This window comes from Vitis riparia, chromosome 7 (genome assembly GCF_004353265.1).
Source record: "Vitis riparia cultivar Riparia Gloire de Montpellier isolate 1030 chromosome 7, EGFV_Vit.rip_1.0, whole genome shotgun sequence".
NCBI lineage: Eukaryota > Viridiplantae > Streptophyta > Magnoliopsida > Vitales > Vitaceae > Vitis > Vitis riparia.
Window position 1 is genome coordinate 9,313,282 of NC_048437.1, and position 22,946 is coordinate 9,336,227.

The window sequence follows — 22,946 nt, forward strand, 5'->3', positions numbered from 1 at the left end:
AAAGGGCTTTTGTCACTTGAAAGACGTGCTGCTCGTTTCCACCATCTCTCTATAAAAGTAATAATAACTCAAAAAAAAAAAAAGAGAGAGTTAGACTTTCCTTTTTAATAACGATTGATCAAAATAAATTTCTAAATAAATGAGCCATTCGTACCCTATCAATACTATGACCAAAACATGTGATCTATCAATCTTATTTTAACATCAACCAAATAATCCTAACTAAAGTATTCATAACATAATTTTTAATCTCATTCCATATATACCATGCCTTTCTCATCGAATTCTATTTCTCAAAATACTATGATATTAAATATGTACCATATTAAACTCCAAATGATATTCATATCCGTAATCAAATTCTAATCATCAAAAAAATAAATACAAAGATATAAAAAATTAAATCTAAATACAAATAAATAAACTTTATGTTATTATACATGTTACATGATCATCTTTATCAGTCACGTATAATCATATTTTATGTTAATCGATCAGATTACAACATTAATTTAAGATATTATAAATCGGATGATGACACGTATACCATCTATGTCTTATTATTCTATATTTCATGTATATTTTAATTAAAATAAATTATTCAAAATCAAATTTGATAGATTTAGATTCAAGTTTTTCGTCGACTAATATAATGAATGCATGACTTCTCAATTTTCATACAAAAGAAGAAGCTTTTTCCAAAATTGAGCAATAGAAGCGTAAAGCTTAAGGGAGAATGCAAGGGAGTGTGGATTTTGTCTCTCAAAGCGAAGGGGCCATCATTTTTTTAATATGATGAAATCAAAGAAAAAGGTAAAATAGTGAAAAGGTTTAAGCTTCTAGAATACAAGAAAACCGAAAGTCAAAAATAGCATCATTCGATGCCAAGTCAACATGTCGTGGAGCTGCAACCCTCCTCCACGTCATATGCCCATTCAACCTATTTTTTTATTCTACTATGATTGGTCAAAGATAAGGAATTCGTAGGTAAAAAGTAGGCATATGAGTAACAATAAAAATATCATATCGAAAAGAAGGTTTGAAGTATTACTATTTTCTTCCGCAATATCTTATAAAATTTTAAATATAATATAAAGATAAATTCAATAATTTTTATTTACTATAAAACCAACAGATAATATAAAATTTATATTATTTTATTTTAAAAAATAATTTAATATATTTATTATTTATTAAATAATTTTGATATTTTAAATAATTTTTTAATTTGTGTTTATATGAAAGAATTATTTGGCATCCATGTTTCCATAAAATCTCATCACTCAAAAGTCAATCGATGCTAACATTTTCATCATTGGGTATAGCTTTCGGCCCAGTATGCCCTTTGGGCCCAGAGTTTCCTTTACCTTCCTTACAACTAAGGCCCAAATATTTACTAAAAATAAATCCATATGTTGTTATTTTTTCAACAATTATTCTTTTATTATCCGCTAATTTTGATTTTTCAAGTCTTGTTGTGTAAATGGATTAAGCTGCCAATGGTTAAAAAAATAATTTGAAAATTTGGTGTAATGAAATTAAGTGATGTAAAAAGTTAAACAGACTTTTGGGCTAGATCAGCCATGGATGATCCGATCTTAGCCCATTTTTTTGGCCCAATGTCAAAGGTTGGCGTGTTTCTTGATTCGTTAACTGGACTAGATAATTTTTTTTTTAATTAAATATGAATTATAAGATGATTAATGGAAATGGGGAACTTGTCCGCCCGGGGACTCTTGATTATTGACCTACCTAGTCTAAGTTAGGGAATGTCACAAAGATGGAATAAAAAATTACAAGTTGAGATGAAAAAGGGAAATTGTGGGGTCGTTAGGAAAAACTTTGATCAAATTGACTTGATCCGTCTGTGTTTGAAGCCAACCAAACCAAACCGAATTGATCATCCAATTGGTTTGGTTCTAAGGGATTGGTTTGGGCTTAATTTTATGCTTCAATTTGGGCCTCAACTCATTGGTTTTTAAGTTGATTTTTAAGATGGATAAAAAAGTTTGAAACCCCCTCCAAAAAACCCTAAAGAGAAGCTAATCAAATTATATACTAAAAAAACAAAAATTAAATCCCTTTAAACTCTTATTAAAGTTGACTCGTTTGTAAATAAAAAAAAAAATGGTTGGATAATGTTTTTTTTTTTTTTTGCTTGTAAAAACTCTAAAAAGAAAGTTTATCGAATGAAAAAACAAATAAAGAAAAGTAATGGACCCCATATTTTGCTTGATGGCAAAACTTGTTTTTTATTTATTTATCTGGTGAAATTTTGATTTTTTTTTTTTAAACAAAAGACTTGGAGTCACCACTTATTATTATTTTTTTTTTAAAAAGGGAAAAATAAAATAAGAAATAAAAACCTCAAGTGTGACTCCTGAAGGAAAACAGGTCCGTGAAAAACCAAAGTCGGGTCCGAGGGTCAGATTACTTATTAGGAAGGTACAGTAGTGAGCCGTGGGACCCCTCTAGGGTCTATAATAAGTCTGTACTAAATAAAACGAAACAAGTGTGACAATTGATAAGAAAATCAATGGATACCAGTGAAATGATAAAATAATAAAACAAATCATGTATGAGAATAAGCAAAGTAGAAGCGAGAGTGTACCTTGACAGCAAGTAATAGTGCACTATCATAAAAACAAGGTTAGTTCAAGTATAAAATTATCACATGCATATCAAAGAACAATACAAAAATCAAGTAATATTCATTAAGCATAATGGTCGACGATTAGAAAAGAAAAACTCATATGTAGGGCTTCCACCAAAGCCCATTTGATTTTGCATGAATTAATCCCATAAATTTCATTATTTTGAAATTATGAAAATTACTTTCATGTTTATTAAAAATCAAGGAAAATGGAAAATTATTTTAAAATCAAATAAAATTTGTGAAAATGCTTACCTGAAAAAATATAGCAAATTTATTAAAAATTAGATAAAATTCTACTAAAGGAAGAAAAGTAGTAGAACTAAAGAATATTTGAAAATTGAAGTGAAATTAAAATTATTTGAAAGAAAACTAGAGTTTTGAAAATTGGAGTATCGGAAATTACATTTAAAAAAATTGGAATTTTGGAAATTAAATTTGAAAGAAATTGAAATTTTGAAAATTATTTGAAAATTGTAGTTTTGAAAGTTAAATTTAAGAATTGGAGTTTTAGAAATTAAATTTAAAAGAAATTAAATTTAAAAGAAATTAGAATTTTGAAAATTATTTGAGAATTGGAGTTTTGAAAGTTAAATTTAAGAATTGGAGTTTTGGAAATTAAATTTGAAAGAAATTGAAATTTTGAAAATTATTTGAGAATTTGAAGTTTTGAAAATTAGATTTAGAAGTTTAAGTTTAGAGTTTTTAGAATTAAATTTGGAGATTAAAAATTTGGAAAATTAAACTTTGATATATATATATATAAATTAAAATGGAAATGTGGGTTGCACATGTATGAAAGATAGTTAGAAGATATTTAAGTGGGGGAAATAGTGAGAGAAAAAAAATTAAATAAATAATGGGTTGGTGGTGGAATCAAGAGGTTATCAAACTCAAAGTCTTATTCATGGCCCACTTTCCCATATTTGATCAAGAACCCATGCAGCATTACTATGTGTCATCTCATAGCCTAGCTCAATTTCCCATATTTGATCAAGAACCCATGCAGTACTACTATGTGCCACCTCATAGCGTAGCTCAGCCATCCTAGAGTACAAGAGGAACGCCTTCCCCACATCACCTTTTAGGTATGACTTCAGTGCCCATCTAGATAAATATAGAGCAATGACATGATTATCAAATATCCAACTCAAAAATAGTATATGCATCAGTTGGTTACAAGAGAAACCAAAACGGGGCCAAAACGGATCAAGTTTGTGAACAGTCAATTCTAGCAAAACAATCGAGTGGCCCTTGATGTCCACACCAATCAACAAATCAAATCTAAAAAAAACAACATAAAAGACACAGAGATTACTGTAACCTTATATGGAGATCTTCCTCGAACTGTCTTGTTCATGCTTTGTTTTTCTTTTCCAGCTTCTTTCTCTGCAAAACCTTTTTTTTTTCCCTCAAAGGCCCCTCACCCCCTCATATCTTCCTCTCTCAAGCTATCCTTATCGATCTCTTTGAAAAGCTCACCCCTCACCCATTCCATCACTCCCTATCTCATTATCTGTCATCCCTCCAAAACCCATCCTATCTCAACCACCACCATGGCGAGGTGGTGGTGTGTTATTGGCCATGCGTCCCATGCATGTGGCTTAAAAGGAAACTGACCCCCCAGTGTAAACCATGCTGTCAGCAAAGTGCTCAAAAAATAATTAAAAATAAATAAAATTAGGCCAAAATGAGGGTCTACAATTACATATGTGAACTGGACTCTCAATCTTATTTCCATCACTCTAACAAACTCATCAAATCTAAACTTTCATATTCGGTAAACTTAACAATTATAAAAATAAAAGTTAATTTCATTCATATCTCACGAGATTTAATACAAGCACATTAAGTTACCATTTATTTCAAATTTTTTGAGTTAACACCCTATAAATTTATCTTTAAATAATAAATTTTGTCTAACAATTTACACCGCATAAATATTATTCATTTTAGGTTCAAATGAATCCTTTCGGGGCTAAATATCTCTATACAATTAAAATGATATAACGTTAGGAAATTTATTTCCAATCTGATCGGGGATATGAGATACGGTTTTGAGAAAACACCTTTAATATGGTTTTGGGCGGCATTTGGTAGATTAGGCTGTAGGCCCAAAAAGTCTACTTATTCTCATTGCACAAATAGACATTTTGGGGTAAGAATAATGGGCCAGTGGACCGTACAAATGCAAAGCCGAAAGGGGCAGTATTCAACGCAAAGGTCGGGTCCATTTGGTCCATATTTTTCAAACCAAGCTGTCTTCTCCCACTTACATAGCTACTTCTTTTGTCTAACAAGCAATACATTTTTTTTTTTTGACACTTTAGAGTTGAGAGAACCTCTATTGATCAAAATTTTAAGAATAAAAATAATAAATTGTGGACTTTGTAACGGCAAGTTCCATTAAAGTTAACGGATATTGGTCACCCGTCACCAATTTTTCCAAGTGGTTGAACCGCCGTACAATCTATATGAAATCTGCAGCGTCACCGGACCGTGTCCTCGCTACGAGATATGATTTTTAATGCTCTCGTGACTTGCGTGATTACCATTATTATTTTTTTTTTATCCGTTTTTTTCTGCTACGAGATATGATTTTTAACGTTCTCGTCACTCATGCCTTCAACTTTTTTTTTTTTTTTTTTTTTGTCTTGAATTAATACATGCCGTAAAAAACGCATCTACTATTTTTTTTATTCAAAAGATATAATGAATTATTTTGAGTAAAAATATTATTAATTATATTTTTTAAATGATAAATTATTTAAAGTTATTATGCTACATTTGATTTATAGAATATGATAATATATATATATATATATATATATATATATATATATATATATATATTATAAGATATTATATTTCATAAAAAATATATATCTTATAATATAATTTTTAATAAGATATAATATCCTTTTATATTAAACATAATCGATATTGAATATAGTATATCCATAGTTATATATTATGTTATGTTTTATTTAGTTTGTAAACTTATTAAAAAATAAAATAAAATATATGTATATTATCTTTTAATATTTGAAATAAAAATTATATTATATTTCAATATTTATATTTTAAAATATATATATATATATATATATAATTTATCTTATATTTAATATTATTCATGATTAAAATATTTAAATTTTATAAATAATTTTTTTATATTATGTTATTAAATATATAAAATAATTTGTATATGTATATATTAAATACTACATATATTAATATTATTTTATAATATATTAATATTATTTTATAATATATTTTAGTTTTTTAAATCATAAATTTAATTTTATAATATAAAAAGTAAAAAATTGATAAAAAAAATAAATTTATGATGCATGAGATATGTATATCTTATGTCTTAATTTTTAATCAATATATTTTATATGAAAATATGTACAAAACAAAATAAATAGTGTATCTTACTATTTATCTTATCTTATATTTGATTTAACAAAATATAAGATAATTGATACGATATTTATCATATCCTATTACCAATAAAATATAAGATATAATATATATTATCCCTTATTTTATTATATTTCATATTATATTGATCCCGCCAATTAAGTATAACCTTAAGTTCTAAATTTTCATAATCTCAATGCACATAAAAACCGAATTTTCATTTATCCAAAGCCAATGATATGTGTTGAATTTTAAATCTCAATTGTTGAAAGAGTAAGTTGGATCTATCACAATACAAAAATATGCTTTTTTTTTTGGATATTTATCGAAAAATACTAGTATACATTTTTAAGCTTCATCATTTGTACCTTATTTTTATTTATTTATTTTATTGTATTTTTATATAAATGTAAATTTCATAATGTTGAAATTTCTTATTTTATTAATATATATATATATATATATATATATATATATATATATATATAATATTAAAATATAAACAAATAAATCATACATGGAAAGAAAGAAAACATAACGATATTCATAGATTTCGTAAAAAATAAAAAACATTTCCCCAAGAGCTAATATGAGATAAATATATGTTATTAATTTTCTTAGCTAGCGAAATATAATTTTTAAGTTTTTGATTTTCACGGTCTTAATTAATATAAAAACAAAAGTTTCATTAATCAAAAGCCAATGATATGTCAATTATTGAAAAAGCAAGTTGGGTTCAATTATAACACATAAATATACTTTTTTTTTTTAGTATTTATTGAAAATATATTAGGGATACAAGTATATATTTTTAATTCTTATTATTTTTACCTTATTTTTATTTATTTATATTATTGTATCTAGGTTTTATTCATTTGTATTGATGTAAATTTTATCATAAATATTGAACGTTGGAATTTCTTGTTTTGTTAATGTATATAATATTAAAATATAAATAAACAGGTTAGAAAGCAAATGTGAGGAAATCCATCAGTTGGGTAGGAAAGGGAAAACATTTTTCCGTATTGTAGTGGTGGTTGTGATGATTTCATTTATGAATAAAATGAAAAACCCAATGGTAGATTGATAAAAAAGGAGTAGGTAGAATATTAAAGAATGAGAGCAGAAGAAAGCAGGGGATGAGATGACAGCTACAAGATGGTGGGGTTGAGGATGGGGCACAAAATGACAAGAAACAAACAGCACACATGTGAGGAGCAAAAGAAAAAAAAAAGGAAGGGAACAGAGAGAAAGGGAATGGAATCCCAACACGCAGCGCTCACTCGCTTGAGTGGGAGATAAAGACAATAACCCACAGATTCATATTCTGTGGAGAGTATCTTCCATATCCAAATCATCATCATCTCTTTAAATAACCCCCATTTTCTACCTTCTTCTCTCACCTCCCCACTTCTCCACCTCCCACATTATTCCAATTCACTTTCCTGTTACAATGCCATTCTCCCCTTGATTTTTCTTTCCATTTTTTTCGAGGGTTGTGAAACATTGCTTCTCCAGTTCTTCTCTGTCGGTGAGTTCTGGTTTCTAGCTCTTTTTTGTTTGTTTTTGTTTTGTTTTGTTTTTTTGGGTATTTGATTCGTACAAATGCACAACAAAATGGCATGCATTTGTTTTTTCATGATTTTTTTTTGCGTCATGCTCTCTTTGGTAACTAAGAAAAAGCCAGAAAAGAAAAAAAAAGTTTATCAATGCAACAATTTTATCATAGCTGTCCCATTCACTTTCCTATCACAACACCATTCTCCCATTCGCTTTTCTTTTCCATTTTCTTCGAGGCTTCTTCTTCTCTGTCGGTGGGTTCTGATTTTCAGCTCCTTTTGTTTGTTTTAGCTTTTTTGTTTTGGTGATTGGTTCTCATAAATGCATAACAAAATGAAATATTTTTGTTTTTTCATCGTTTATTTGCATCATGCTCTGTTTGGCAACAAAGAAAGGGCCAGAAAAGAAAACAATGCAGCAATTTTAATCTATTACAATGCTATTCTCCCTTTGATTCTTTTCCATTTTCTTCAAGGGTTGTGCAGCATTGCCTCTCCAGTTCTTCTTTGTCGGTGGGTTCGGAATTCCTATCCCTTTTGTTTGTTTGTAGCTTTGTTTTTTTTTTTTTTTGTTCTGGTATTTGATTCGTACAAATGAAGAACAAAATGGTATTTACTTGTTTTTTCATCAGGCTTTTGCATTATGCTCTGGTTGGTATCTAAGAAGAAGCCGGAAAAAAAAGTTTCTCTATTGTGATCAATGCAACAATTTTATTATAGTTTTCCCTTTCACTTTCCTATTACAATGCCATCCCCCCTTCAAATTTCTTTTCCATTTTTTTCAATACTTGTTTGGCATTGCCTCTCTGGTTCTTCTCTGTCCACAGGTTCTTGATTTTCTGCTTCTTTTGTTTGTTGTCTGTAGATTTTCTTTTGTTTTGTTATGTGATTCATACAAGGGCATGTGTTTGTTTTTCATCATTTATTTGCATTATGCTCCTTTTGGTAACTAAGAAAAAGCCAGAAAAGAAAAACAATGTAGTAATTTTCTCATAGCTTTCATGCACTTGCCTATTACTAATCCCTTCTCACCTCATTCATAAGGAAAATTATTTGGGCCTGGAATTATCTCATCATTATCCCTTGAAGGCTACCAAGTCAGGAGCAGGCTTAGGGAGCCCCATTGGGCCTAGTGCACCTTCGTGGTAAGCAAGGCCTACACTGCTATTGAGTATATGAGATGATTCAAGTGTCTTTGTTTAGCATGTAAATTAGAGACTCATGGCACTGAGATTGGCCAAATATCGTTGAGCTCATTTTGGTTATAATGAGAGGGAGAAGACTACTTAATAGGACACATGTAGCTGTTTAGCGTATTTTTCCAATGAATCACTTGAATGCACTCGTGATGGCATGTTATGGTCCCACATATACATATGGCATCATCTTATTGGTTCATGTACACATGACACCATCTTCTTGGTTTGTGCTATCTCATCAAGTTGGTTCTCATGCAAAATCCCCTATAAATAGACCTTAAGGACCATCATTTGAAAGTACTAAACATTTTGCTCTTTGGAGACTACAGTTAATTGCTTTTCCAATTTGCTCTATTCTCCACTTGAATTAGGACAACTTGCCATTTTGTTGCCCAACCTCCATACAAAATGAATCCAACATAAGCATTGTAAGACTTTAACATATTTCTTTGCCAATGGATTCTTGGTAGTCAGCTGAAGTATGAATTTTATTTTTTTTATTTTTTATTTTTTTTGTCAGAAACAAAAGATATATAATTGTGAAAAAAGTACGAGAGAAGGATGAGAGGTCCTTCCCACAAAATACATAATGTTGATCAAAGTAAGACTAAACACCTCCACTATACAAGGAAAACCATACACAAAGGCATAGGCTACTTAAGGATACATAAATCTCCAAACCAGACTCAATTCCTCTCATCCACCCCCCCTTTAAATTACCAACTGAAAGTCAATTAAGTTGAATAACATTGAGTAGAATGCCTTTAAAGGCAATGGTATAAGAAGTCCATAAGGAGGAATAGAAGTGAAGTAGATCTAACAGCATCTTTTCCGTTCTTCACTTTTCCTCAAAGATCCTAGCATGTTTTTCTCGCCACACAATCCAAAGTATAGTAAGGCAAGTGATTTGCCAAAGGGTCTTGCCTTTAATGGAACTCCTACTACCTCTAATTGAGGTAGTTATCATATCACATATACTTCTGGATGGAACCCAATCCATTTTAGCTAGATTGAAAAACTTGTGCCAAAACCCTAATGTTAAATGATAATGTAGAAAGAGATGGTCAATCAATTTTCCACTTCCCATGCATAAGATGCACCAATGAGACTGAGAAACTTGTAAGGCCTTCTCAACCGTGTCATGTATTTGGTGTTTACCTTTTTGTGTGCCACTAACCAAGCAAAGACCTTGACTTTTGAATGGGCTTTCAATTTCCATAAAAAATTGGCTAGAAAGAATGGGATTGGATAGGGCCAAGAATTTTTTTTTTTATGGAGAATAAACTTGAAGAGGATAAAGACCAAGTTCTTGAATCTGCAACATAAGAAGACAACTTAAACAAGTGCACAGAAGTGAGTGAGGACATGAGTATTTTAAGGTTTTCAATTTCTATATTAGTGAGATTGTGGTGGAAGTTAAGGTTTTAAGAAAGTGAAGAGCAATTACCAAGGATGACTAATATGGTGAGATTTTTCACTGTCATAACCCTATAAAAACATGAAAATTATGAACACAATGATCGATCTCCCCACCACAAATCTGCCCAGAAACGAATTCTCTCATCGTCACCCATTACAAAGTGAGTGTAAAGAAGAGTCGTGGAAAACTTGTGCAATGTCCTTCCAAGGGCATTTATGTGATCATCACAGAATATTGACGTCCTATCCATTAGGATGTGTCTCATAAATGCTTGAAATAACTTGATGCCAAAGGCCGTAACTTTCTTTAGGAAACCTTTAGAGCCACTTCCCTAAGAAAGCATGGCTGCTCATGGAAGTCTTCCCAATCCCCAAACCTCCTAACTCTTTTGGCCTACACACTATGTCCCAACTAATAAGATAATTTTTTTTTACCCTCCCTAGTCCCCGATCAAAGAAAATCCCTTTGCAATTTCTCAATCTTTAGGGTTAATGATGCTGTGATCTTGAAAAAAGATAAGAAATAGCTAGAGAACCTTTTTCCATCCATCCAGTCTTCTCGAGATTTTATCAACCATTAGATCTCAAAATCCGCTTGCCTTCGGATTTCCTCACAAAGGATGAGACCCAAATAAGATAAAGATCATTCTAAAACTTTACAGTCAAGCATTGAAGCCAACTTGGATACTAGATCTTGGTTTATATTAATACCCGAAAGAGCGTTGTTCTCTAAATTGATCTTAAGCCTTGATATTTGCCTAAGAACCAAAAGGATTAGCTTGAGTTTTTGTAGATTTTCTACAGAGGCTTAAAAAAAAAATGGTGATTTGCAAATTGTAAAAGAAACACTCTAGTCCTATCCTTCCTTTGTTTTGATCATCATCCTACTTAGGATGCAATGGTGAAAAGGAAAAGAGAATAAGGGTTTTTTGTTAAAATATATATATACCATGATAGCAACTCTAATAAATTTTACTTCTCTCTTAAATATTTGAATCATATTGGCCTAAGCAAAATATGTGAAATTCTCTCTCAACCCCTAATCTGTTGCGTGACTCTAAATTCTACAAACAACACAAGCACTTTATTATAGAATTCTCTGCTTATATTAAGAAATTCAAACCAGATCCTTGGAATAGTTTCTTTGAATTTCTTAAATTTGGCTGAAAAGGCAAAATGCAGTGTCAATCATAGGAAATAAACATTTATTAATCTAAATTGATGAATTTATGTTTATAATTCTTAATAAATTCTTGATTGTGATTGTACCATATACTAAATTCTGAACTTGCTCTTCTACCAGATTTTTGTGATGGGGAAGTTAGTCAAAAGCTTCTGCTTTCTTGTTTTCTTCGGAGTCCTTGTGGAGGGCTTGAATATATGGCCAATGCCAAATTCAGTAAACCATGGACATCAAATTATGTATCTTAGCAATGATTTTGCGCTGAAGAGTGATGGAAGCAAATATAATGATGCTTCTGGAATATTAAAGGATGCATTCTCAAGGTTACTTGATATTATTGAAGTGGATCATGTCATTGATAGTAATTTTTCTCACTTTGATCCTATGGCCATACTCCATGGAATTCATGTGATTGTTTGGTCACAAAACGATGAGGTATTTCTGTTTTTTCTATTGCTTAAGTTTTCTTTCAGAAATATTTTGGTTTAGAGTATCTCGGATTCTAAAAAAATGAAAAAACTCAAGTAAACTGAGTGCTACTATTACATTAAGCTCATTTGAGGAAAGTTGGTTGTTTTCTTGGTTCTAAACAATGAAAAATTTAAGGCCCAAAATTTTGATTACTTTCCTGCAGTTTCTTAGAAACCAAAAGAAGCAAGGTTTTGCTAACATTTTTGTATTGATATAAATTTTATTGTGAGATCTGCACCTTACTATTTGCTATAAGATCAGGCTATATTTGCTAACTTCGTACTGGTTGATGCTTGGGGGACAAAGATAAACCATTTTCATTGAAAAAACAAGAAGAAAAAATAGCTTTAACTGTGATATTAATTACTCAAGCATTTAGCTCAATTTGAATTGACTTGTATGCGAAGTGAATCCTATATAATTTTTCACAGACAAATGCAATTCTCTGAAATAAGGAAAAAATGTAAAAAGTTTTTAAGGAAATCAAAGTTTTGGTTGTTTAATAAAAAAATAATTCCCATTTGCTAAGAAGGTTTTGTTCTTCTTTCTTTTTCCTATATGACAATCTCTAAATGGAAGTGGAATATTCATGTTGATTTTTTATTTATTCCATAAAGAGGTCTCCAAAAAATTGAAGTTAAATGATGATCTGAAAACAACTTTTGAATAAGCACTTTTTCTTTGTGAATGAAGATAAGAGATTTGGTTTTTAGTTCTTGTACTGCATAGGAGTTTTACTGTTCATATATTTTCAATTTATGCTTACAAAAATTTAAAAATTGACTTGGTATGGGAACTGTAGTGATGTTTTGTACAATCTATTTGATGAGTACTTTTTGAAATGAGGAAATCAAACCCTGAGCTGAAGATTTGGAACAAAAATCTTTTCCTTAAGGAAAATAGTATTGTATGATTTCCTTTTTCATTAGAGCTTTATTTTCATATTGACATGTTTGTCTCTAAAAGTTGTTCAAAGTTTGTTTCAGTTTGCACTATTTTGTTTATTTTACTGAAGAAATGCCAATTCTACCAGTGAAATTTGTTGTGTGCTGTGCAGTTACAATATGGTGTTGATGAGTCATATAAGCTATCTATTCCTTCACATGGGACGCAGGTTTATGCTCATATTGAGGTAAGTGTAAGCCAATGTTGATTGAATCTAATCCCATGACCCTGGTTCCCAAGGCTTAGGGGTAACATGGTCAATAAATTTTTTTATAAGAATTGTTAGATAATGTATAGTTATTTAGGTTATTTACTTTTCCTTTTCCTTTTCTTTCTTTACTGTATTGTGGGTCCCACTAGCATGTATATATATATATACCCAAGTCCAATGTGTATTCTTCTAGTTTTTCAATAACAATAATTAGGGATTCTCCATTTTTTCTCTTTCTCTTCACATGGTATCAGAGCCTAGGAAGAAAAAAAAACCCTAATTATTTCCAGTTTATCTGTGAATCCATTCTGGTAAATCTTTTAGTGACCGTGTTTCATTCCGGTCACCCTTCCCATCTCCTAAAGCTTCCGATCAACCGTATCGCCGTCAGAAAACCCTCACAGCCGGAGACTTTTCTGGCGACTTTTCCGGCGAAGTCCTTTTCCGACACCGACCATACCATCAGGTGCGCAAGGAGGAGATCTTCAACTTTTCTCAAAGCACCGGAGGAAGAATCCCAGCTATGCGCCGGCCACGCTTGTCTCTTTTCCAGCGGCTTGAATCTCCTCCTTTCCGGCCACGTGCTTCCACCTCCAGCCTCACCTGATGCCGTCTAGCCACCCTCCATCTGCGCTTGTGTCATCTGAGCCCTAAAAGTGCATTTTTTTGGGGTTTTTTGTCTCCGCCGGCCCTCTAAACCGCCTTTACGGCGACCTCCGGTGACTTTCTCTCCACCCCAAGCCCTGCACGTGTCTTAGGAAGTCCGCGATAAGCCGTATTAGGGCTCTTTTCGATCTAAACGTATTTCATTCACCAGATAAGTAGATATGGCTACTAAAAGTTCCACTTTTTCCTCTGTCATATCTGGATCTCCTATGATTACTTCGGAGAAATTGGTTGGCAGTGAAAATTATTTGTCCTGGTCTGCCTCTGTGGAGCTTTGGTTTATGGGTCAAGGTTATGAGGATCACCTTGTTACGCAGGAGGCGGATATCCCTGAGGTTGACAGAGTACAATGGAGGAAGATAGATGCATAGTTATGTAGTGTGTTATGACAATCAGTTGATCCTAAGATTCTGCATCATCTTCGGGCCTACAAAACATGCTTTAAATTTTGGAATCAGGCGAAAGGGCTATACACGAATGATATCCAACGTCTTTATAAGGTGGCTTCTTCTATTGTCAATGTCAGACAACAAGACATGGATTTATCTACTTATATTGGCTAGATTGCCTCTCTTAAGGAGGAATTCTTGACCGTGATGCCTCTTACTACTGATGTTGGGGATCAACGCATACAGATTGACAAGTTCTTCATGGTTCTTACGCTTATTGGCCTCCGTCCAGATCTCGAGACCGTCCACGATCAGATTCTTGGCAGTTCGTCCGTTCCATCCTTGGATGATGCGTTTGCTCGCCTCCTCCGTATCTCCTCCGCTCAGACTTTGCCATCTAATAACACTTCAGATTTTTCTGTGTTAGTTTCTCAAACTAACTCTCGAGGAGGACGCAGTGGTAACCGAGGTAGAGGCCAACGTCCTCATTGCACCTATTGCAATAAGCTTGGCCACACTCGTGATCGGTGTTATCAGTTACATGGGCGGCCTCCTCGCACTGCCCACGTGACCCAGTCATCTGATCCTCAGTCGCCTCAGCCTCCCAGTTCCTCCACATCTCGGGGTATTTTCCTCACTGACAGTGAGTATGATGACTATCTCCGCTATTAGGCCACTAAGTCAGCTTCTGTTGCCCAGACTGGTAATGCTTCTGCTTGTCTTACCCACACATCTTCTCTTGAACCTTGGATTCTAGATTCTGGCGCTTCTGATCACATATCTGGTAATAAGGATCTTTTCTCTTCTATTACTACTACCTCTGCCTTACCTACTGTTACTTTAGCTAATGGTTCCCAAACTATGGCTAAAGGTTTTGGTTTCGCTCATCCTCTCCCTTCCCTACCTCTCCATTCTGTCCTTTATGCCCCTGAGTGTCCTTTTAATCTTATTTCCATCAGCAAAATAACTCGCACTCTTAACTGTTCTATCACTTTCTCTGATAAATTTGTGACCTTGCAGGATCGGAGTACGGGGAAGACGATTGGCATAGGACGTGAGTCTCAAGGCCTCTATCACCTCACCTCGCCTTCACCTGCAGTTTGCATTTCCACTGATGCTCCCCTCCTCATCCATAGTCGCCTGGGCCACCCTAGTCTATCCAAGTCCCAAAAAATGGTCCCTAGTTTTTCATCTTTGTCGTCGCTTGCGTGTGAGTCCTGTCAGCTTGGGAAATATACTCGTGTCTCGTTCCCAAAGCGTTTGAATAATCGGGCAAAGTCTCCTTTTGAACTTGTCCACACTGATGTTTGGGGTCCTTGTCGGACCGCGTCTACTTTAGGATTTCAGTATTTTGTCACTTTCATTGATGACTATTCTCGATGTACTTGGTTATTTTTAATGAAAAATCGAGCTGAGTTATTCTCTATTCTCCATAAATTTTATGCTGAAATCCAAACCCAGTTCAATATTTCTATTCGTGTGTTGCGCAGTGACAATGCCAGGGAATATTTTTCTGCACCATTTACTTCATTTATGTCTCAACATGGGATCATTCATCAGTCTTCTTGTGCTCATACTCCTCAACAAAATGGGGTAGCTGAACGTAAGAATCGACATCTTGTTGAGACAGCTCGTACTCTCCTTCTACATAGTCATGTTCCTTTTCGTTTTTGGGGGGACGCTGTTCTTACAGCATGTTATTTAATTAATCGTATGCCCTCATCTTTATTACACGATCAGATTCCTCATTCCCTTCTTTTCCCTGACCAACAACTTTATTTCCTTCCTTCTCGTGTTTTTGGTTGTACTTGCTTTGTTCATATTCTCACTCTTGGACAGGACAAACTTTCTGCCAGAGCCACAAAATGCATTTTTTTGGGATATTCCAGACTTCAAAAGAGTTATCGTTGTTATTCCTCTGAGACTCATCGCTACTTTCTCTTCGCTGAAGTCACTTTCTTTGAGGACTCACCGTTTTTATCCACCTCTGAGTCTTTTCCTGTTTCTGAAGTCTTACCCCTTCCCATTATCTCCCCACCTGATGCAGTGCCTTCTCGCCCACTTCAGGTTTATCATCGCCGTCATCGTGTCCCTGTTCCTCCTTTTTTGGCCGCGGTACCTGTTGACTCACCTCCTATCCCTTCGGCTTCTCCTGCCCCGGCTCTGTCTCCTTCTGCTGACTTACCCATTGCTCTTCGGAAAGGTAATCGATCTACTCGTAATCCTCATCCCATTTACAATTTTTTAAGTTACCATCGATTATCTTCACCCTATTCTGCATTTGTTTCTGCTATATCTTCTGTTTCTCTTCCCAAGAGCACCCCTGAGGCTCTTTCCCATCTAGGCTGATGACAGGCAATGGTAGATGAAATGGCTGCTTTACACTCCAATGACACTTGGGATCTTGTTGTTTTACCCTCTGGTAAATCTACAGTTGGTTGTCGTTGGGTTTACACAGTTAAGGTTGGCCCTGATGGTCAGGTTGATCGCCTTAAGGCCCGCTTGGTTGCTAAAGGCTATACTCAGGTTTATGGTTCTGATTATGGTGACACTTTCTTTTCTGTTGCTAAGATAGCTTCTGTTCGTCTATTGCTCTCCATGGCTGCTATGCGTTTTTGGCCTCTTTATCAGTTAGATATTAAAAATGCTTTCCTTCATGGGGATCTTGCTGAGGAAGTTTATATGGAGCAACCACTTGGTTTTGTTGCTCAGGGGGAGTCTGGTTTAGTGTGCAGGTTACGCCGTTCTCTATATGGCTTGAAACAATCTCTTCGAGCATGGTTTAGCCGTTTTAGTTCTATTGTTCAGGAGTTTGGCATGTTCCGCAGTACAACAGACCATTCCGTTTTCTATCATCATAACTCTTCGGGGCAGTGTATTTATCTGGTAGTTTATGTGGACGACATTGTCATTACAGGCAGTGATCAGAATGGTATTCAGAACCTAAACAACACCTTTTCACCCACTTTCAGACTAAAGACTTGGGGAAACTCAAGTATTTCTTAGGGATTGAGATAGCTCAATCCAGTTCCGGTGTGGTTCTTTCCCAAAGGAAGTATGCTTTAGACATCTTGGAAGAAACCGGTATGTTAGACTATAAACCGGTAGACACTCCTATGGATCCAAATGTCTAACTTATACCAGGACAAGGGGAGCCTTTAGGAGATCCTGGGAGATATCGACGACTTGTAGGTAAACTGAACTACCTCACCATTACTCGTCCAGACATTTCTTTTCCGGTAAGTGTTGTTAGTCAATTCCTACAGTCACCATGTGATAGCCATTGGGATGCTGTAATCCGCATTCTTCGATATATCAAAAGCACACCAGGCCAAGGTGTGTTGTACGAGAACAGATGTCATACCCAAGTTGTTGGTTACACAGATGCAGTTTGGGCTGGCTCACCCACAGATAGACGTTCCATTTTCGGGTATTGTGTTTTTATTGGAGGTAATCTAATATCTTGGAAGAGTAAGAAACAAGATGTAGTGGCCAGATCTAGTGCTGAAGTCGAGTATCGAGCTATGGTTTGGCAACATGTGAACTCATATGGCTGAAACATCTTTTTCGGGAGTTGAGATTTGGAAAGGATGAACAGATGAAGCTCATCTGTGACAACCAAGCCGCTTTGCATATTGCATCCAATCCAGTCTTCCATCAAAGGACCAAATACATTGAAGTTGACTGTCACTTCATTAGAGAGAAGATCGCATCAGGATGTGTGGCGACTAGTTTTGTCAATTCAAATGATCAACTAACATATATTTTTACTAAATCTCTCAGAGGTCCTAGAATTAAATACATTTGTAACAAGTTTGGTGCATATAACATATATGCTCCAGCTTGAGGGGGAGTGTTAGATAATGTATGGTTATTTAGGTTATTTACTTTTCCTTTTCCTTTTCTTTCTTTATTGTATTGTGGGTCCCACTAGCATGTATATATATACCCAAGTCCAATGTGTATTCTTCTAGTTTTTCAATAACAATAATTAGGGATTCTCCCTTTTCTCTCTCTCTCTCTTCACAAGAATATTAGCACATTGTATTTCTTGGTGCCATCATAGAATTCCATTTAGATACTCACTGTATTCAGGCGCATGAATAGTTTCAATTTATGTCATGGGGAGAACAATTCATAACCACTCATAAAAGGCAGATAACAACTAAGCCTGTTTATCTTGGAAGAGAAAGCGGGGGCCACCAGTACAACCCAGGCCTATAAAATATGAAATTCTGAAACATCCTTGTGTTCATGAAAGTTAAAAAAATACTTAAACTAAACCAAACCAACATCATGACCCTAAAGAAATGGCAAATTAAGACAACTCCTTCTAAACTCAATCATGCAAAGTTCCTAATGAGCCCTGTTGCATCAGACATATCAGATTTAAGGTTTGGACTTTGAAATCATCCCTACCATGCCTTTTAAACACTTTAAAAGGATGTTGCAGTTGATCTTGTTGTAATAGAAGAATGTCAAATTGCCTTTGGATGGTAATAGAGGACCCATTGAATACTTTGCACAAGTGTTTTCCTGGGTGCACTCATCAAGCAGTTTATATCATGTTCTTAGGTGATAGTTGTATTAGATTGGCATTGTGAGGTGATTTTTAATTTAATTAATGAGAGTTGTGTAACAAGGAATGAATTGTTAGTGTCTAACATCAAGACAAGGTCCAGTTAACTACATGGAAGAAAATGCAAAATATTTCTTAATTATGATCTGTCAGATTTTATTCGGATCTGTTGATTATTTTATTTTCCTTTGATCAACTCAATTTTATTATGGAAAATTGCAGGCACAGACAGTTTATGGGGTTCTACATGGGCTGCAGGTTAAGTTCTGTCACTTATGTGCAAAAGCTGTTGCTGGATTTGGCTAATGAATGAAAACATAACAAATCTTATGTAGTTGTTTTGCAATAACATTTCAGACTTTTAGTCAATTGTGCCGTTTTAACTTGACAAATAGAGCGATTGAAGTTCATCAAGTACCATGGTATATTATTGATCAGCCAAGATTCTTTTACCGAGGGCTCTTAATTGGTATGATGCATTTTATATTTCCTTGTTTTTCTTTTTTTTTTTTTGATAGGCAACGAGAAGTTATAGTTATATATATAGATATGAAAAAACACAGAAAGGCGCCCATAACAAGGTGCAACAAAGTACAAACTATCCACTGCTACTCATCTTCCCTGGACTAAAGAGAGATAGAAGAATTTAACAGAGAACTTGCCACTCTTGGAACCCTTCCACTCCAAACTATCAAACTCCTCTCTCCTAACTGAACAGGCTTGGAGTTTCTGAAAAAATTCTGTCACTCCTAGTTCTCAATCATGAAACTGTGTACAAAAGCGAGGGCTCCACCGACCATTCTCTCCACTGCTACTCATGCATCTTTGTCTATGGTTAAGGAGAACAAAGACAGAAAAAAATCTTCCAGAGATGAGTCACCACTTCATCTGTCTTTCCAAAACTAACCCTGTGCTTGACGAATTTCCATTTTTTCTAATTGCCTTCCTTACACCCACCCCTTAAGCATCTTTCATTTCCTGTGTTGTTATACGTTATTTAATGAACTTATTGTTGAAACATTTATTTCGTTTCAGGAATTGGTTGCATTTAACAATTTCTGATTAGTCTCTATTAATTATCATATTCCTTCCCAAGCAGGAACAAGTGAACAATAAGAACAACTTCAGTTGCATGCACATCCAGATTTAGTTTGATTGTTTTGTTTCTCTTTTGAGATTTCTTTCACAGTCATTCAGTAGCTGCAGTTTAATAATCTGTGCTGCTTTAATTTAAATTCACCCTTTACTGAATTATTGATGTATATTGGCTGTTCATTCTTATATTTTTCATTCTCTTTATATTTCTTAGGTCTATTGTTAGAATTGTAGGGTGCAAAGTCAGTGTTTATCGTGAGGTCATGAGTTGTTTTATTTTAATAGAAACAACCACCTTCATTTATCTTAAAAAGATAAGTACAAGAAAAAAGAACAATCCTTCCAGGATGTACAAAAAATGTTATAGGGGGAAGAAATAGAAAAAAGAGAAATAAGGCACACTCAAGGGGGAAAAATGTCTCCGACAAAGGAGGCCAAATGCATAGATCATTTTTTGGCTAACTGGTCTGCGACTTGGTTGGCTGACCAGAGAGGTCATGAGTTGTGAAGATGAGTGTACATCACTTTGAATACCGTCTTAAGTCCTTGGTTCTATATGAAGCTTATCTGTCAGAAAAGCAAATGTCAGCATACAACATTTAGGATAGAACATGAACATCTTGAAACATGAAAATTTTTGTCTAAGTCATGAATCAAATTGGTGCAGATACATCTCGACACTATCTGCCGTTGCCAATCATAAAGAACGTCATCGATTCTATGACCTATGCAAAGTTGGTATGCAATGCTTGACTTACTACACACACTTTTTGCTGTTTATTTACTGAAAGTGCTTCTGATCACAATTCAAAATGCCAGTATTGATTAGTTATTGAATGTTTCATGTGATTGATTTTTTTGATAAGTAATGTTTCATGTGATTGATACTAACTAGGTTTATTAGTTTGTAGGCTTTTCTTTAGAAATGAGAATGAGAGAAAAGAAGGGAATAAAGAAAAGGCTTTGAGAATGATTTGGGTTGTATGTCCGGCTTTCTATTTATATTATAAGAAATACAAATAACAAAAAAAAATAAAAAATGGAAAACCTAATTAAACATGAGGTTACCTGTGGGGCCAGCTTTGTGCAGTTACTATTTTATTTTCTTTTTTCTTCTTTTTACAAGAGTAAGAGAGAATTGGCTTTGGCTTGCATGCAATAGCAGGCTGACCCCCAACAACTTTGGTGTCTTTGTGTTGATATAGATGGTAATGACTTCTTGCTATGTTTTTTCATGATTGGTTTTCCTATGACATTTTATGACATGATTAGTAAACTTGTTTGGATAATCTTCCACAAATCTTGTTCTCTTGGTTAAAAACGAAAAATCACTTTTTAATGTAAATAACTAATCCCACGTACTTTGTATACTTCCTGTGTACCTTGATTTGCCATTTCTTTGGCTTGTGTTTATAATATTACATCATTATCTATCAATGTGTGTGTATGTATATATATGTATGTATATATGTATGTATGTATCTATAACTAACTTACCCTATTACACTAACAATGTGAATTTTAACTTTGCATGCTTTTTCCATTGTGATTAGTTAAGTGATTGTTGAATGAATTTCTTTTTTGAAACACAATACTTCATCAAAATTGACCTATATGGATCAATTCGATCTTGGTTTCATGCAGAATGTGTTGCACTGGCACATTGTAGATACACAATCTTTTCCTTTGGAGATACCTTCATTTCCAAAACTATGGAATGGTGCTTATTCCATCTCAGAACGATATACAATGGCCGATGCTGCTGAAATTGTGAGGCAAGTGATTTCTGATTTGTTTGCCAGTACATAGGTATTACTTCTCTATTTAGTTATCGTTTTCCTTAAAAATGTTGTTATCAATTTTTGCAGTTATGCTCAAAGACGAGGAATTAGTGTATTGGCTGAAATTGATGTTCCAGGACATGCTCTCTCATGGTACTAACAACCTGCATCTGTTCTTTTAGCAGATTTTTCATATGTTACCTCCTTTCTCAAATTATTTGATGTGATATAGTTGGCTTATTTCCTTTTAGTTTATTACCAGACATCGTCTCTCCTCTCTTGCTTCCACTTGCCTCCTTCCCTTTTTAGGTCATTGTAGAGAGGTTTTGAACTTCATGCCCTGCATTGCAATAGTAATAAGAGCTTTTCCTCTTCCCACTAAGATAAATTTGTTTAACAGATGATAAGCATGATTCAGATGTAATGCAAGAGTAACTAGAGCTTAGCTCTGTTCATAGTACGCCTATAAAAGGGTGAATGAACCACAATTATGGTCAAATATAACATTAGCCCACATAATTATGAACCTTAATTTGTGGAATCAGTCTAATGTTAGTGGAGTGTTTTCTTTTGAGGCTTCAAGGTAAGTGAATGGGGGAGAAGATGATAAGGTGATCTGGGGATTTAATCACATACAAGGTGATGACACAATGATGGCATTGTGGTGTGTTGGGGGTTTGCAGTGCAGTTTGGCAGGTTTGGTGGAAGTGCAGTGATGCTGGTCTTAAGATAATAGCAAAAATATATTAAAAAGAATATGATGTTGGTGTTGGTAAAACAACTCTAGGACGGTAACTTAGTAATAATATAGATGAGTAAGCATGCAGGTAAGGGGAAATTTCCCTAATTAATGTAAGAGAGATTCAGAGAACTAGAAATGAAATTGCAGGTTTACTAAAATATGGAAATTGTGAAATACAGGATTCATCCCTGCTCCATCCTAAGCAAATTTTCATGAAAGCATTTGCATTGTCTGTTATCAGCATGAGCCAAAAGAATGGCCATGAGAGGTGGTCGGTGCTGGTTTGCAGTGGAGTAAAAAACTTTCGACCTTTCTGTAGAGGAGGTTGGGGGAAAACTGAGAGGTGTTATTGTGGAAAAGGGCAGAGTTTTTTCTGATTGAATTAGGTTCGGGGATTTGAGTTTGCGACTCTTGTTGGAAAGGGTAGAAGATTGTTGCAGGGATGAGGATTTGGAAAGATGGAGCAAAGGTTGGGTGGAGGGGGGTAGGAGGTTCAAGTTGGAATGACGCTCGAATGGGGCAGGGAGGTTTTTACTTTGCTCTGTTGTGGCTTAAGAGGAGAAGAGGTTCTCATTGGTTTTCCCCAAAGGGAGGGGTTTTCATGGGGGTTGGTCAATTCTGGAGGAGA

The 22,946-nt window shown here is 34.2% G+C and overlaps 1 protein-coding gene across 7 annotated transcripts in view; it reads left to right on the forward strand.

Moving 5' to 3' along the window:
• The first annotated feature begins 7,343 nt into the window (after positions 1-7,343).
• The window catches only part of LOC117918598 (beta-hexosaminidase 3), a 67,889-nt gene continuing 52,286 nt past the window's right edge, over positions 7,344-22,946 (forward strand). Inside the window, exons 1-10 of one of the 7 annotated variants that reach the window (XM_034835358.1) lie at positions 7,344-7,610; positions 8,115-8,151; positions 8,683-8,783; positions 11,560-11,874; positions 12,968-13,042; positions 18,923-18,958; positions 19,058-19,169; positions 20,463-20,533; positions 21,440-21,570; positions 21,664-21,729. In XM_034835358.1, coding sequence (XP_034691249.1) covers positions 11,569-11,874; positions 12,968-13,042; positions 18,923-18,958; positions 19,058-19,169; positions 20,463-20,533; positions 21,440-21,570; positions 21,664-21,729 — 797 coding nt within the window. In that variant the 5' untranslated portion in view covers positions 7,344-7,610; positions 8,115-8,151; positions 8,683-8,783; positions 11,560-11,568. Of the gene's footprint in view, positions 7,611-7,720; positions 7,894-8,114; positions 8,152-8,682; positions 8,784-11,559; positions 11,875-12,967; positions 13,043-18,922; positions 18,959-19,057; positions 19,170-20,462; positions 20,534-21,439; positions 21,571-21,663; positions 21,730-22,946 lie in introns of those variants that run through there. The other 6 variants (XM_034835359.1, XM_034835357.1, XM_034835353.1 and 3 more) reach the window with 6 other exon arrangements.